The following is a 16,584-nucleotide window of genomic DNA, read 5'->3' on the forward strand; positions in this document are numbered from 1 at the left end:
AGGTTCCAGGCTATTTATTATTATATAGACTAAATGTCCTCTGTAAAAACAGATATGAGAATAATGTTAGAAAAATATGTTTTGAAAATGTTTATTTTTTGCATTTTGTAGGCTATGCATAATAGTGCCTGCATTTAATTGCCATTTAATGTAAATCAGGGTTTTCAGGACTTCGACAGCTTCAGGAAACTTCCACTTGATATACTAATTTACAATATACATATATTGTTCTTGTGGCCTTGTGCTAAAACTATAACACCAATTTTGCTTAATTGTAACATAATGATGCGTAAATATTTGTTACGAATATAAATGTCTATAATATTATATAATCAGTACAAACTATAATAGACATGCGACATGTATACCTGACAGTCATAGTTTTAAAATATTCACACACCCTGATTTTCCATCCTTATTTTGTATATATGGCAAATATGCACCAATAAATTCTGTGATTTGCAGACTACTCTTGGCAGATATTTTGTTGAACATCAATGAAAGACTGTTAGTTAACTTCAAGTTCAAAAGGAAGATCAAAAACAGTTAGCTTGATTTTGTCTGTTTGATGCTAGGCTTTATGGAACTTGTTAAAATATTTGTCTGCATTTTTGGTGGTTAATTAATCAAGTTATGTCAAAACCAAGTCATAAATGACAGAGAGCCATCATATCAATACATATGTGAAATATTAAAGAATATTAATGACATTATGAATAAGAGCTCTCTTATGCATACATGTATCAACATTCTTGTCTTTAATCTGTGTCATATTATTTTTACCACTAGATGGTGCCATAATGAAAAATATTGATAAATATTAGGTTAGTAACCATTTTAAGCCAGGTGATCAAAAACAAGATCTAAATGTTATCACTGTGACTTAATAACATTTCTCCAGTTTATAGTTAACTTGTTTATTATTTGTCCATTTACCATCCAAAGTGATGTATGTTACATGTAAAAAGTTGTGTACTTTATATAATTAGTGGTTTTAGGTTAAGATGGATTATTGTCTCTTGTTATATTTTATATATATTTCATTCATAGTCAAATCAATTTATGATGGATAAAATTCCCACCCTGCGTTTTTTTTCTCAGTGAATATCTTTTGGAAATACGTCAAGGTGTAAAATAAGTTGCGAACAGGATTTAATTTAACACTCTTAAGTGTTCTGATGTCAAATCAATCAAACGGCATCCTCATTTAATGAAGGATTAGCCTATGCTAAATGTGCTGATGCCTTTGACACAGTCAACACCGGATATGCAGTGACATCCAAGCACTCTCCTTTTACTTACGCCCCCCTTTTCATCACATCATCTCTCTCAAACACACTGCTTTGCTTCATCATTAACCACCAGCTGACGACTAAATAGGCATTAACTGCACAGGCCACTAAATAAAGAGGCTGAAGGGAAGAGAACATGTAAGATCATGTTACATGATTTTTATTAATAACTCACCTCTCGTCTTACAATTTGTAAAGTAATCTTGAGCTATTTAGCTACCATGAGCACACATAATCTTGCGCATACTCTTACTGTAGTGTCCCTCACAGAGTTTAGGCACGTAGGCCATAAAAAAAATTCTCAGTGCTGATAAACACACTGAGCATGAATGCAGTCGGGCCGTATATCGTATGCACCATTATGGGTCAGAGAGAAGTGCAAGCCAGAATTGATAGCCCAAAAAGTAAACTGGCATCTGTGAAACCCAAGGAGGTGCACCAGCCTTGTCTCTCCATCTCGTCCTGAAGTGACCTAGTGCCACATTCTAGCACCACGGATGAGCCAAGTGCGGCAAACAAGACACCCCCCACCCCCTACCCACGCTGCACTCCGTCTCCATGCTACATCTTGTATTTTTAGCCAAGATCTAAGCTCTGTGTATAGCTTAATATGGCAGAGAAAGCCTTCCTGTGTGCCTTATGATCCCTTCCTTCTCCATCTCGTACCATCTCATTCTTTGTGATCTTTCATTCATGCTTCAGTTTTTGTTGTCCCATGTACACAAACTTTCTGTCTCCTATTAATATTTTATGGTCATACTAAAGAGGGCGTATGGTATCTAAGTCTACTTTGCCTTGCTGTGATCTCCAGTCTGGCTCACTGCTTGAAAAAATGTGCCTCTCACTTTTTTAGCAGCCCCTCTCTCTCATATCAATCTCTCTCTCTCTCTCTCTCTCTCTCTCTCTCTCTCTCTCTCTCTCTCTCTCTCTCTCTCTCTCTCTCTCTCTCTCTCTCTCGCACTCACCTCATCCCACCCCCTAAAATGCTCTCGACCCTGTTACTCGTCTCTTTTACCCGTGTGTAGGGGTTTCATACAAGGGGCCTCAGGACTTGGTCTTGTCTGTTCTGGGTGGTGGGGATCACAGGTCCTTTCTAATTTAATTTTATGAAGTATTTAGTTGATTTGTTTTAATTTCTGTGGAATTAAAGTTTTCCCTACTTAAGTATTGAATCATGAAGTGGAACCTAGTGTTCCTTGGGCTCCTTCTGACCTTCGGGCAGCTGTCATGGGGCCAGAAAGGTATGGACATCCCTGAGTACGATGGAAAGGACCGAGTTCACGAGCTTAATGCCAAGAATTTCAAGTCTGTGATGAAGAAATATGACGTGATGGTGGTGTACTACCATGAGCACGTAGGATCCAACAAAGTCGCCCAGAAACAGTTTCAGATTGAGGAGCTGGCCCTTGAGGTGGGTTTGACTCGGAATCGGCCAAAGGGGAGGGGTAGTTATTGGGAGCAGCTGGATCCAGTGTAACTGTGGGCAGTTGTGAAGCATGCTAATGACTAAAGTCTTCTGTGAGAGGACCAGTTTAGACGAAGAAAATCATAGGATTTGTCAACTTTTGTCATGCTTCTACAGCATTTATTAATCTTAGTTAATGTTAATTTCAGCAAAAGTAAACATTACGTTGTTAATGCACTGTGAACTAACATGAACTAACAATGAACAACTGTATTTTTATTAACTAACGTTAACAAAGACTAATAAATACTGGATCAAATATATTGCTCATTGTTAGTTCATGTTAGTTTATTAACTAATGTTATCGAATGAGACCTTATTGTAAAAATGTTACCATAAATACTATAATAGTATAGTATACTAAAATAACACTGGTTAAAACCATTTGTTGTATGAATTCTTAATTTAGCTTTTGTTTAGTACATCTTAAAGATATAGCTGATCGATGAATGGATAGATAGACCAGTAAACTGCTGATTCAATGCGGAAGGAAAGATTTACTCTGCAGCTATTTATAGCAAGTAGTATTTTATATCCTGCACTTTATAGTTCTGCTTATATAGTTCATGGAAATTTACAGTAAACAGAGCTGCATGGCACTTTGAATTTGGCCCAGAAATTGTTGCTAGCATGAATCTCATCATGTCGATTTCAATCTGGATGCTTGAAACAAGAATATTGATCCTGGATCACAAAACCAGTCACAAGGGTCAATTTTCTGAAATGGATGTGTATAGATCACATGAAAGCTGAATAAATAAGCTTTCCATTGATGTGTGGTTTGTTAGGATAGGACAATATTTGTCCGAGATACAACTATTGAAAATCTGGATTCTGAGGGTGCAAAAAAATCAAAACATTGAGAAAATCGCCTTTAAAGTTGTCCATTTATGTTTGCGATTTTGCTGCATTCACTCACAAAAATATTTTTTAAAGATATTTACGGTAGGAAATTTAATTAAAATAAATTAATATCCTAATGATTTTTGGCATAAAAGAAAAATTGTCAATTTTGACCCATACAATGTATTTTTTGCTATTCCCACTACAAATATACCCGTGCAACATGCGACTGGTTTTGTGGTCCAGGGTCACAATTGCTCTGATGCTTCTAGCCTTTATTAGTGGCCATAGTTTTTGATTGTTCAACCCTGATAGAGGACAATTAAAAACTCAATTAATTAACGATATAGATTTTTCTGTGGCCTTGTTAGAGGCTTTACACTGGATCAGAAGCAAAAGTACTCCAGCAGAGCCTGGGGAATGTGGGGCCTGTTACACCAGCCACGAGAACTATCTGGACTATGGCATCTATGATCAGAAAAGTGCTGATGCACCACACAGTAAATTTGCACCCTGAGCATGAGCTCGGATGGGTCATTTTTCAAAGGAATTTGCTTTTCTGGTTTCATCTCAGTACATTTTCACTTTGGTTTCGTCGACAGGCCCATATGCAGACACCAAAACTAATGCTAAAAAAAAAATATAATGCGAGATAGCATTTGTAGCATTTTGAAGCATCAGTGCTGATATTTTCATGCTGTCTCATTGGTTCAAAGATCAAATACATGCAATGAGTCACATGTTCTTACAGTTTCACGGCAGAGGTGTGTATTATGCTATATGTAGCACATGGTATACATCACCAAATTGTCAGCTGCTGGCCACTGCTGATTAATAATAGTATGTATTGGGCCTGAATGACAGATCATGGGTAACACTGTATTAGTTTGCATAAGACAGAGATTAGCCAGCTATTGACAACAGTGTTGTTATTGTTAACTTTAACTATTACTAAACTATTAAACTAATTGCTTAGCTGACAATAAATGTTGCCTTGGAAACTAACTAAAATAAAATAAGTTTAAAATGACTAAATGACTAAAACTGAAAAAAAAAAAGCTAAACAGAAATAATCTAACTCTTTCCCTGCCAGCGTTTTTTTTTTTTTTTTTTTTTTTAAGTTGCCAGCCACTTTGATTATACCATAATTATACCATTTATGTAAGCTGATACCAAGGTATTTTAGGCCTAAAATCCTAACATAATTTTTCATGAAAAATCATGATTGTATTTTTTTTTTTCGAAAGTAAGGTTTATTGCAGCTTCTTGCAATACTCTCCTAAATGCTTAATAAAACCTACCGGTAAGTGCAAACATTACCGCTTTAATGACCGTATAGCCTACGGTCGTTTTTACTGTCCAATGACAGCCCATCTTAGGCCTATATCTACTTTATGTGGCATGGGAGAGAGTCGGAAGTTCATTTGTTGCCCCTATGAGTTTATAGCATATTTTAACAAGATTTTCAAATGGATAAAGAAAAAAAAACTGCCAAAATGTTTTTAAATGTTGGCTTTATTAAACTATGTTTGCGATAAGCCACATAATTAAATTTTGAATGTCAAATTTGTAACCGTTGCATTTCGTTAACACTGATTTACACTGATACTGTGGGGAGAACAAGTATTTGATACACTGCCGATTTTGCAGGTTTTCCCACTTACAAAGCATATAGAAGTCTGTAATTTTTATCATAGGTTCTCTTCATCTGTGAGTGACGGAATCTAAAACAAAACTCCAGAAAATCACATTGTATGATTTTTAAGTAATTAATATGCATTTTATTGCACGACATTAGTATTTGATACATCAGAAAAGCAGAACTTAATATTTGGTACAGAAACCTTTGTTTGCAATTACAGAGATCATACGTTTCCTGTAGTTCTTGACCAGGTTTGCACACACTGCAGCAGGGATTTTGGCCCACTCCTCCATACAGACCTTCTCCAGATCCTTCAGGTTTCGGGCTTTCGCTGGGCAATACGGACTTTCAGTTCCCTCCAAAGATTTTCTATTGGGTTCAGGTCTGGAGACTGGCTAGGCCACTCCAGAACCTTGAGATGCTTCTTACGGAGCCACTCCTTAGTTGCCCTGGCTGTGTGTTTCGGGTCGTTGTCATGGTGGAAGACCCAGCCACGACCCATCTTCAATGCTCTTACTGAGGGAAGGAGGTTGTTGGCCAAGATCTCACGATACATGGCCCCATCCATCCTCCCCTCAATACGGTGCAGTCATCCTGTCCCCTTTGCAGAAAAGCATCCCCAAAGAATGATGTTCCCACCTCCATTCTTCACGGTTGAGATGGTGTTCTTGGGGTTGTACCTTCTTCTTCCTCCAAACACGGCGAGTGGAGTTTAGACCAAAAAGCTCTATTTTTGTCTCATCAGACCACATGACATTCTCCCATTCCTCCTCTGGATCATCCAGATAGTCATTGGCAAACTTCAGATGGGCCTGGAAATGGCTTGAGCAGGGGGACCTTGCGTCCGCTGCAGGATTTTAATCCATGACAGTGTAGTGTGTTACTAATGGTTTTCTTTGAGACTGTGGTCCCAGCTCTCTTCAGGTCATTGACGAGGTCCTGCCGTGTAGTTCTGGGCTGATATCTACTTTGATCCCTGATCCCTCACCTTCCTCATGATCATTGATGCCCCACGAGGTGAGATCTTGCATGGTGCCCCAGACCGAGGGAGATTGACCGTCATCTTCTTCCATTTTCTAATAATTGCGCCAACAGTTGTTGCCTTATCACCAAGCTGCTTGCCTATTGTCCTGTAGCACATCCCAGCCTTGTACAGGTCTAAAGTTTTATCCCTGATGTCCTTACACAGCTCTCTGGTCTTGGCCATTGTGGAGAGTTTGGAGTCTGTTTGATTGAGAGTGTGGACACGTGTCTTTTATACAGGTAACGAGTTCAAACAGGTGCAGTTAATACAGGTAATGAGTGGAGAACAGGAGGGCTTCTTAAAGAAAAACTAACTGGTCTGTGAGAGCCGGAATTCTTACTGGTTGGTAGGTAATCAAATACTTATGTCATGCAATAAAATGCTAATTAATTATTTAAAAATCATACAATGTGATTTTCTGGATTTTTGTTTTAGATTCCATCACTCACAGTTGAAGTGTACTTATGATAAAAATTACAGACCTCTACATGCTTTGTATGTAGGAAAACCTGTACTTGTTCTCCCCACTGTATATAGGCTAATTTCTAATTCAGATTACTTTTTTGCTCTCTGGGAAACTATGATAATAATATTCCCACTGTTCAGTCACATCAAATCTGTTATTTGGCTTTTATTGACATGCTTTTTAGTTATAGCCTATATGAAAGCTGCAGTCCGTAACTTTTGGCGCTCTAGCGGTAAATAAACGAAATTAAATAAACGCTACTCCGCAGCGGTGCCGAGTGCCGACTCGAACCAGCCAGGGGCCGTTCACATATCGCGTTTTATGTGCGTGCAAATTCGTTATTTCAAATGCTGCGCACTCATAATAGAAGTCGGTCGGTTGAAATTGAAAACATCTCAACTTTTCAGAATGCCGCAAGCGCACAGCAGGTCATGTGACAAAAACCAACCGATCAGCTTCGGCCTTTCTGTAACAACATCGAAAGCTCGGCCGAACTGCTGATCATAGCTATACAGGGCGGGTTTTTATTTCTCAACTCCATAAATATATCTAGTAGTAAAGCTAATGCAAGGGCTAGAAATCAATTAATCCTTTGCTGATACTTCTCATCATGTCATGGAGAGCGCAGTTCATGGTTGCATAGCAACGACAGATGCTGCGGGACCTGGATAATAGATAGGGGGCGCTGGCCCAAAAAAGGTTGAGAACCACTGATGTAAAGGAAAGAGTTAATAAATAAATAAAAAACTCAACAAAATTAATACAATAGCTAACTACTTAAACTACAATTAAAATGAAAACTGAAAAAAGCTAATTCATTTTAATAGCGTTTAAATAATGCTAAAATAACACTAAAAGTATAAAGAAAATCTACAAACTTCACTTCAATTTCAAACCAACCTTTCATATAAACATACCAATTGTGATGTGGACAATGCCACAAGCAATCCCAAGCACACTAGATAACATTAGCATCTTCTCAGCAGGCAGAACCCACCCCATGTGGTCAAAAGGTTACAGCATCATTTAGCCGTGCTGTCACCTCCTGGAGTCAACAGTGGTCTGTTGTTATTAAGATCTTTGTGTGCACTTCTCAGTGCAATCCTCAAGAGACAACAGACACTGATGTATTGTGTTTGTTGTGTGGGATTAGTTTAAACGAGCTAACGTAACTAATTGTATGTCTTAATGCTAATGGATTTCTGATGGACATTGTGTTTTGGGAGAAAGGCAAGAACAGACTATCCCCTTTAGTTGAGTTGGCTCACGTGATTTTTGTTTTGCGCTTCAGAACTTAGTGGAACATAGTGAGCATCGATGCTCCCTGGTTTTCATGGTGCATTGTTGTGGGAACGAGATTTTTGTATTTGCAACACATTGCTCCTGAATACACAGTCGTTCAGCGCTGTTGTAGGTTATACTAACTTAGAACAGCTTGAGTGCTGATTGAGCTCATGAAATCTGCAGTGTCGACTGAGAGTACTGAGCGTTGGGCACATTACTGTACCTGTCAGCGGATCCCAGGACCCTGAACGTCACCACCACCTTGCCAAAATAGTCCCGGTTTGTCTCTGCAGCAGCTCTAATTATAAACGCCTCTGCTGTCATAGCTGTTTGTGTGGCACAAGCCGCTGTGATGCTTCATTACAGAAGATCTGCTTTCTGCCCTTATAGAAACACTTGTATGCTCTCATTTACACCAACCCGGTCTAGGGTGTTTCTGGTTATATTTCCTTAATGAAAAAACATATTTATGTTGGCTAATAAATACTCAGAAAAAAAGAGAGGGGCGTGTTATCCGTGGCTGTGTATTGGATTAAACGTCTCCTCTTTCCTCTATCCCGACTCTGATTTGTCATGAGCAAACTCTATCTCGGATTCATTGCAAAAATCTTTTCTTGTTGACTCATGGCTTTTTGTGGGTCGCCTTATATAGGCTATAGCCGTGACCTATTTTGCCTTTTGCTGAGTTTAGCCTAAAGTTCCTTTAACAGACATATATCCTCCTTTTAATGCTAATATGTTGCTGATATACTAATATACTAAACTGATAGAAAAACATTCTAAAGACTGAGAAGAAAAGATCAATGAGACATTACCAAGATCGAGCACATTAACAAAGAGACGAATTATCACTCAAGTATTATGCTAATATTAAAGCTAAACTAGAAGAACTTGCATAAAATTCTCAGACAAATAATTTCAAAAATGTAATAAAACACTTGGATAAACCTTAAAAGCTTTCTAAAAAAATCAGATTTCTTGGTAGAACTGTACCTTTCACAAAAAAAAAACATTTTAATAATTTAGACAGAAATTCATTCACTCAATTTACTCACGCACAAGTTGCTCCAAATCTGTGTGAATTTCTTTTCTTCTTCTTCTGTGGAACACAAAAGGATAACATTTTGCTTGCTTTCTGTGGTCTTTTTTTTCTGTGCAATTACAATGAATAAGGACTGAAACTTTCAAGCTTGATCAAAAGTCCTAAAAATAACATAAATGCAGTCCATAAAACTAAATTTCAAGTCTCAGACTGAACTTGTAATTCATTATTTATTTATATATTTTTTAAATCTTTTTGGCATGTTAAGAAGAGAACTAGCAATTTATGATTCATGAATCCGTTGATCTGGATGATCTGAAGAATTCATTCTGATTAATTTATTGACCCGTTTTGGTCACATCAGTAGCACTATATAGATATTGCATAAGGTGCATTGCTGTCCGCCATATTGGAAAGGTCAAAGCCAGCCTGTGAGCTCTCATGAGCTAGTTGACTTCAAAAGAGCTAGTATCTTCAAACTTGTTATTTACACCTAAGGATATCCATATCTGCAATAAAAGTCTTTAGCAGATGATTTTCACAGGATTTAGTGTATCATTAATGTTAGATAATTTTGCATGTGGTAAATAAAAAAGAATAGTGGCTGTAGTGTTAGTGTGAGTAATGGACAGCATCTGAAATGTTGACTGTTTGGCAAAAAAGACAGATGTGTTGAGACATCTGAAGTAGTTGAATGAGGTAGATATCTACCCAGCTAACAGGGAACATTCTGAACTTTGGCTAACATTATAGCAAGGTTCTCTCAAAGTAATGAACAAACATTCTCCCAGTAAAATTAATTGAACATTTATAAGCGTTATCTGGTCTTTAAAAATGATCTCCAAAATGTTTTATACATAAGCGTTTTTTCTTAATCATTTTTAGTTGGATGTTGTCAAATGTTTTTTAAATGTTTCAGAGAACTTTAAAAAGTAATGTTCCCATAATGTTTGCAAAATGATAAAAAGGATGTTCCATTAACGCTTGCATAATCAAAAAAATTTTTACGGAACCTAATGGGAACGTTAGCAAAATATATTTAGAACATATATTTGTTAGCTGGGTATGCCTTAACAGCTCACAGTTTTTTAATGCAAAGCTATGAAAATCAATGAAATCAAAAGACCTTACACAGTATATGTCACATGAAACATGTTTATGATATGTTTATGCCACTTTTGCATCCTTTATGAAGTTTAAAAGCTTCAGTCCTAGTGTATAGTAATTGCATGGAGAAAAGCTACCAGAACATTGTTTCTCCTTTTGTGTTGCATGGAAGAAAAAAAGTCACAGTTAGTTTGTAAGTTACTGATATATCCTATTCTACATACACTACTGAATTATTTAAACAGTTTTAGAGTGACGTATGGATAAAAAAAAGATTAAAAAAAAAAGAATATTGTCCAATGCAAGGGAATGCAAGGGCATTTGTTTCAGTTTAGTTCCTCATAATGTTTGGAGAAATGGTTGGGAGAACCTGTCACCACCCCAGCACCCTGTTACTCCAGCTCAGCAGGCGCATGTAGCACTGCGATTGGTGGAGACAGCTGTCCATCATACGGGTCGAGTTTCACACCGATTTAGAAAGTGCAGGGGCAGCGCTCTTGATGATGGCTTTTATGGATGTAAGACTGTGGAAGAAACTAACTACAGTTCTTACAGCAGAGCCTGAAATATCTGTGCAGGCCGAAAACAAATGTGCTGTCCTTGTCCAACACAGAGTGTTTGTACACAGTGTGTTAGCTACCAAAACCAGCTCTCAGGTTGATAATAAATGCATTATGTTTGTGCTGACAGGATGCAAACCCTAATAAAATTAAAACAAGAAATCACCTTACCTTAGTGTTTCCACAGGAACTTCTGAACAGCTTACATGTCAGGGCACCACTAACATGCTTTTAAACATCTCGACCAAACCACACATGCTGTTCGAAGAAGCTGAAGGACATTCAAAATTATATTTTTTGTTACCCAGCTTGCTGCACAAGTCCTGGAGGATCTTGACGACGAGGACATCGGGATTGGCCTACTCGATGAGAAGACAGACAGAGCTGTTGCCAAGAAACTAGGTAACTACATTACAAAAACACTAAAATATGACCATACTTGTGTATAATGTATAATATTTGTATTATTTTTTTTAAATAAAAATCATTTTTCACACCACAAAAGAGACATGGTGATCAGTAACAGCACCTAGAATATACATTTTCACTTATTAATCCATATAAATGTTAACCTAAAATATTAATGTTTATTTAAAAAGGTGCATGTTATGCATCAGCTACTCAATGGGAGACTGTTTGTGAGTTTTAGTGCGCATTTATATTTATTGAAAAAAAGAAGTCCATGCCTGTTATAGGGTTGTTGTGAGGAAATGACATATGTAACAAGTCATTTTCACAAGTCAACAAGTGTAATTGGATCTGATTGTGTGCTTTGTCAAAATTACTTTTTGCTGTTTCAGGCTTTATTTTGTGCTCTGTTGATGCCCTTTGTGTAGATTTCTTGTCAAACTTTAGGACGTCAGCAGAAGAACAACTATGACCTCTGGTGGACATTTCTCAAACCCAGGTTCTCACAGGTTCATTTCCATCTTTGTGCTCCTCAGGTCTGGAAGAGGCTGACAGTATCTATATCTTCTTTGAGGATGAGGTCATTGAGTACGATGGAGAGCTTGCTGCGGACACGCTGGTGGAATTCCTCTATGATGTGCGTGAAAAATCATTTAGACTTCTCTCGCATTTTTAATTTACATCCTGCTCTTCCTTTTCCCCGTTGTTCTCCTTCTTACCCGATGCACACTTGGTCCTCAGTTTCAGCAGTCTGTCTTACTGTCATTACTTCCTATTCTGATTGACTCTTTTACCAGGTCATTGAGGATCCAGTTGAGATCATTAGCAATGTACGTGAGTTGAAAGGTTTCCATAATATTGATGAGGATATCAAGCTGGTGGGCTTCTTCAAGAGTGAGAAATCTGACCGTACGTATCCAAATGGGAATACATTGTTTTATACTTTTTCCACAAAATTTAAGTCAACTGTTTTGAAAAGTTCACCAATGGTCTTGTGATTTTAGACTACGATGCATATGAGGACGCAGCAGAGGAGTTCCATCCTCACATCAAGTTCTTTGCCACCTTTAGTCCAAAGGTAACTTATGTAATCATAATTTACACAACCCTGTGTACCTACATAACTCTAGTTTGACCAATTGGACTGGACTTTCGGGGGATATTTAGTTTTTATATGTGATATACAATAAGTATTATCTACAATATAAGTGAAAATGTCTTCTAGATCTTTATTTATCCAAAAATGACTTTCTGAATGTTTAAAATGGCCATTGTTTTAATAGTTTTAATAAACAAATTCACTTTTTACTTTCTACTTTTCTAAAACTTTACACTGATGCAGTAATATTTTATAGGCATCCACAGTGCTTAAAGATGATTGTAGCTCCATAATCCCCTGTAGTGTATAACAATATCTGAATTCAAATTAAAAGTAAATCCGCATGATTAATCTTTTAAAAGCAGCACCTTAATTTCTACTTATGTCAATTTACCCTAAAAACCCTGAAATTGACAGTCGATCAAAGCCATTGCAATGCCTGTTTGCAGGTTGCTACAAAACTAGACTTGAAGTTGAATGAGGTGGACTTCTACGAGCCCTTCATGGATGAACCCGTCGTCATCCCCGGTAAACCCTACAGTGAGAAAGAACTTGTTGAATTCATTGAGGACAATGACAGGTGTGTTGACTGATGTGAAAAATGCTTCAAATTGAGAAATGAAATTAATGAAAATGTGAACATTAATGAAAATGTCTTCGCAGGCCAACACTAAGAAAAATGCAGCCACACAACATGTATGAGATCTGGGTAAGCTGATGCTGTGTCAGTGAAACGATAGTTTTTTTTTTACGGTGCTTGCAAGGCAACACTACCTTGATATTGCTGAAACGTGCTATTTTTCTTCTTTTTTGACAGTTTGCTACAATAAATTCAGCTTGAACCACTTCACATACAGACTCTTTTCAAAGTTCATCTTGTAGATAATTTCACTCTGCCATTGAGATGAATGGGGATGCTAATGGATAGCTCTCTCCAGGTATTACAGACCTCCTTGATTTAGGCATCTATAATTTAAAGTATAGAATTAAAAAATTTTTTGATAAATTAAGAGTGCAAAACATTCTGCCTAACCATAATTCAACCAAATACACTTTGATAAACCTAATATAATGATTTATATTTAAGAGCAGCTGGGAAAGATTTGGCGGGAAATCGCATACGTACATCATTCGCCCATGCATATCATGGGTATTGTGAAGCTGCAGGTTGGTTGTCACATAAAAAAACTGACCATGGATCATTCAAAACCGCATACCTCCTAGGAATCACTAGTTGTAAAAACAACAAATTTTTTTGTGTTTTTTTTTTGTCCATCCGCTCTGATAAGATTCTCTGTATCCACTGGTGTACAGCGGTGCTTTGAACAGCAACAAAACAAAATCTTCCGCAAGACTCATGCAGTTTAATTTTTTAACTGCTAGAGGGTCAAGTTACATAGTGTAGCTTTAAAAAAAGAAAAATAGAAAAAAATTTCTAGATTTAAGATGTTAATTAATGCAGAAATGCATCGTTGCAGTCTGTGAAAAGGATCCATATCATTCAGCAAAGCCTTAAAACTTCAAACACTTTTCTTTTGCTGCCTTGCAAGCACTGCTATTTACACATGTTATATAATCACAGGATTATCTATTAGAAAACCAACTGTTTCTAGACATGATGAAACTAATGTACAGTAAATCATATTATAAATCAAATTATATTATGTTAATGAAGGAGCAAGGATATTGATAAGGCATTCCAAGATGTGATCTTGTGATTTGTAGTTGTTTGTGATACTAACAGAAAAGCACAAGATCTTCCCCTTTATGTACTGTAACCATCATTTTCTGACAGGCGGATGCTCTTGATGGCGAGCATATAATTGCTTTTGCTGAGGAGGGTGACCCAGGTATGAGATCTTTTTATTATGCTGCTTATATTGATCAAAGCCACTGTCATTTTAAAATGTAATATAACTTTATTCCTCACTTGAATATGTCTGACATTTTCTTGGGCTTCTTTCAGATGGCTTTGAATTCCTTGAAATCGTGAAGGAAGTGGCAGAGGATAACACCGACAATCCCAACCTGAGCATCGTCTGGATTGACCCCGATGACTTCCCTCTGGTAACCCTATGGCTTTTATTGCGCTAAGAAATGCATAGTCATTGGATATTCCAAATATAATCCTTGTTGTGAAAGTGGATACCAGAACTTAAGCATGTCTCTGTGGCTTCTGTGCAGCTTGTCCCCTATTGGGAGAAGACGTTCGACATTGACCTGTCCTCACCTCAGATTGGTGTAGTGGAGGTTGATGATGTAAGTTTCTCACTATAGGATTTCAATGTTGTATGTTGTGTCTTTCGAGACCCAAACTGAGCTCTTGTGTCTTCTGCAGGCTGAAAGTATTTGGTTTGATATGGATGATGATGATGACATGCCAACAGTTGATGAGCTGGAGGATTGGCTGGAGGATGTGCTAGAGAACAAAATTGATCCTGATGATGATGATGATGATGATGACGACGATGACGACGATGATGATGATGATGACGATGACGACGATGATGATGATGACGACGATGATGACGACGATGATGATGATGACGACGATGATGACGATGACGACGACGACGACGACGATGACGACGACGATGATGACGACGACGACGACGACGATGACGACGACGACGATGATGACGATGACGATGACGATGACGACGACGACGATGACGATGACGACGACGACGACGACGATGATGACGACGACGACGACGACGATGATGACGACGATTAAACTCTTACTATCTTACATGCTATGTATTGTCCAAACTAAAGTCTGTTTAATTGGAACTGTCTGAATCATCAACGTTATAAAAATTCCTTTAATATTTTTTGTCGGATATCAAAAGGGTAAAAATGTCATCATTTAATTGTCACCATGTTCCACGCATATCTAGGAATGTACTTATCATTCTATCTCCCATTGACCCAAAGTTTAATTCAAAGACCATGCTCTCTCTTAGACCTTCCAAATGTTGACATCACTTATAAAACCAAAAGCATTAGCAATAGATGTATATTGCTTTCAGTTCATTGCCATCCATTTTTTTCGTACATAAGGACATACTGCAATTGGCAGGTAAATACACCAATGCATACATTTGGAAAAGGACCTGACTTTTAAGCATAAAAAATGTAACCGAAAACATGTATAAGATCGGCAGAGGGAGCAGCAACATTATTTTAAGTGTAAATCCATCAGTTGAATTTGTTGTTATTGTCTAAATGTTTATTTGTACTAATATGTGGATGGATTGTTTGTCCCGCTGTGATAGGACCTAAAGGTGCTAAGCAGGCTTTTCCTCAAGGTCATTAGTCATACCTTCTTTCTTTGTTAAGACAGGATGTGACCTTATGTGACGTTAGCCAGAGAAGGGATTGTCCAGCCTTCCTTCTGTGTCTAAAAAGTGCAGTAAATCACAAACGTTTTCTACTGAAAAAGAAACATTGATATATTATTTTTTTTAACGAAGACAACTTGGTTTTACTCTTAAGTCTTAAAATAAAAAACAGATTGGAATAAAGTGATGTACATTTTTATATGAGCCTTTCAAATATGTCTGAGAATTGGATTTAGTAGGTTATTGTTTTCTTTAGACATAGCCTATTTCAAAAATTGAATTTATATATTCAGCACAGTGCACTGCATTGTCTTTTCTGCACCATGTAGTGTCATGTGAGGATACAGATGTTCATATACCAAATTATATTTTTGGTACAAAAGATGTTTTGCCTGAAAGATTTTTTTCTTGCGGACACAAGGGTTTATTATAGAAATCACAAAAGTGAAGCTTGAGTGTTTTTTTCCTGATTTTTCCCCCTCAATATTCTCTTTCACGGCTTTCCTAGTTTAAATGTGGCACTTTCCTCAAACAGGGTACAAAATAGATTTTTTTTCCCTTTTTCAACAAAAGGTCAGTAAAACAAGTCATCTTTTGGAGGGCTTTTTTTGTATTCATTTTACTGCTTAAAGGAATAGTTCACTCAAAACTGAAAATTCTGTCATCATTTACTCACTCTCAAGTTGTTTCAAACCTGTATGAATTTCTCTCTTCTGCTGAACAGAAAAGTAGATATTTTGAAGAATGTCGGCAACCAAACAGTTGATGGACCCCATTGACTTCCAGAGTGTTTTTTTCCTACTATGGAAGTCAATGGGGTCCATCAACTGTCTGGTTAGAGACATTCTTCAAAATATCTTCTTTTGTGTTTAGCAGAAGAAAGAAATTCATACAGGTTTGAAACAGCTTGCGGGTGAGTAAAATGATGACAGAATTTTCATTTTTAAGTGAAATATTCCTTTAAGTCGACAGGAAATGAAAATGTACTCGATTTATTTATTTATTTAT

The 16,584-nt window shown here is 37.2% G+C and overlaps 1 protein-coding gene across 1 annotated transcript; it reads left to right on the top strand.

Annotated features, from left to right (window-relative positions):
• The first annotated feature begins 2,111 nt into the window (after positions 1-2,111).
• On the top strand, positions 2,112-15,775 carry casq1a (calsequestrin 1a). Its single transcript, XM_079875528.1, has 11 exons — positions 2,112-2,703; positions 11,034-11,127; positions 11,670-11,770; positions 11,931-12,042; positions 12,138-12,211; positions 12,682-12,812; positions 12,896-12,941; positions 14,028-14,082; positions 14,199-14,299; positions 14,417-14,491; positions 14,571-15,775. Exons 1-11 carry the CDS (start codon positions 2,467-2,469, stop codon positions 14,967-14,969), a joined length of 1,425 nt encoding a protein of 474 aa, XP_079731654.1. The 5' UTR covers positions 2,112-2,466; the 3' UTR covers positions 14,970-15,775.
• Positions 15,776-16,584: the final 809 nt, after the last annotated feature.

Source organism: Squalius cephalus, assembly GCF_949319135.1.
Source record: "Squalius cephalus genome assembly, chromosome: 7".
Lineage (NCBI taxonomy): Eukaryota > Metazoa > Chordata > Actinopteri > Cypriniformes > Leuciscidae > Squalius > Squalius cephalus.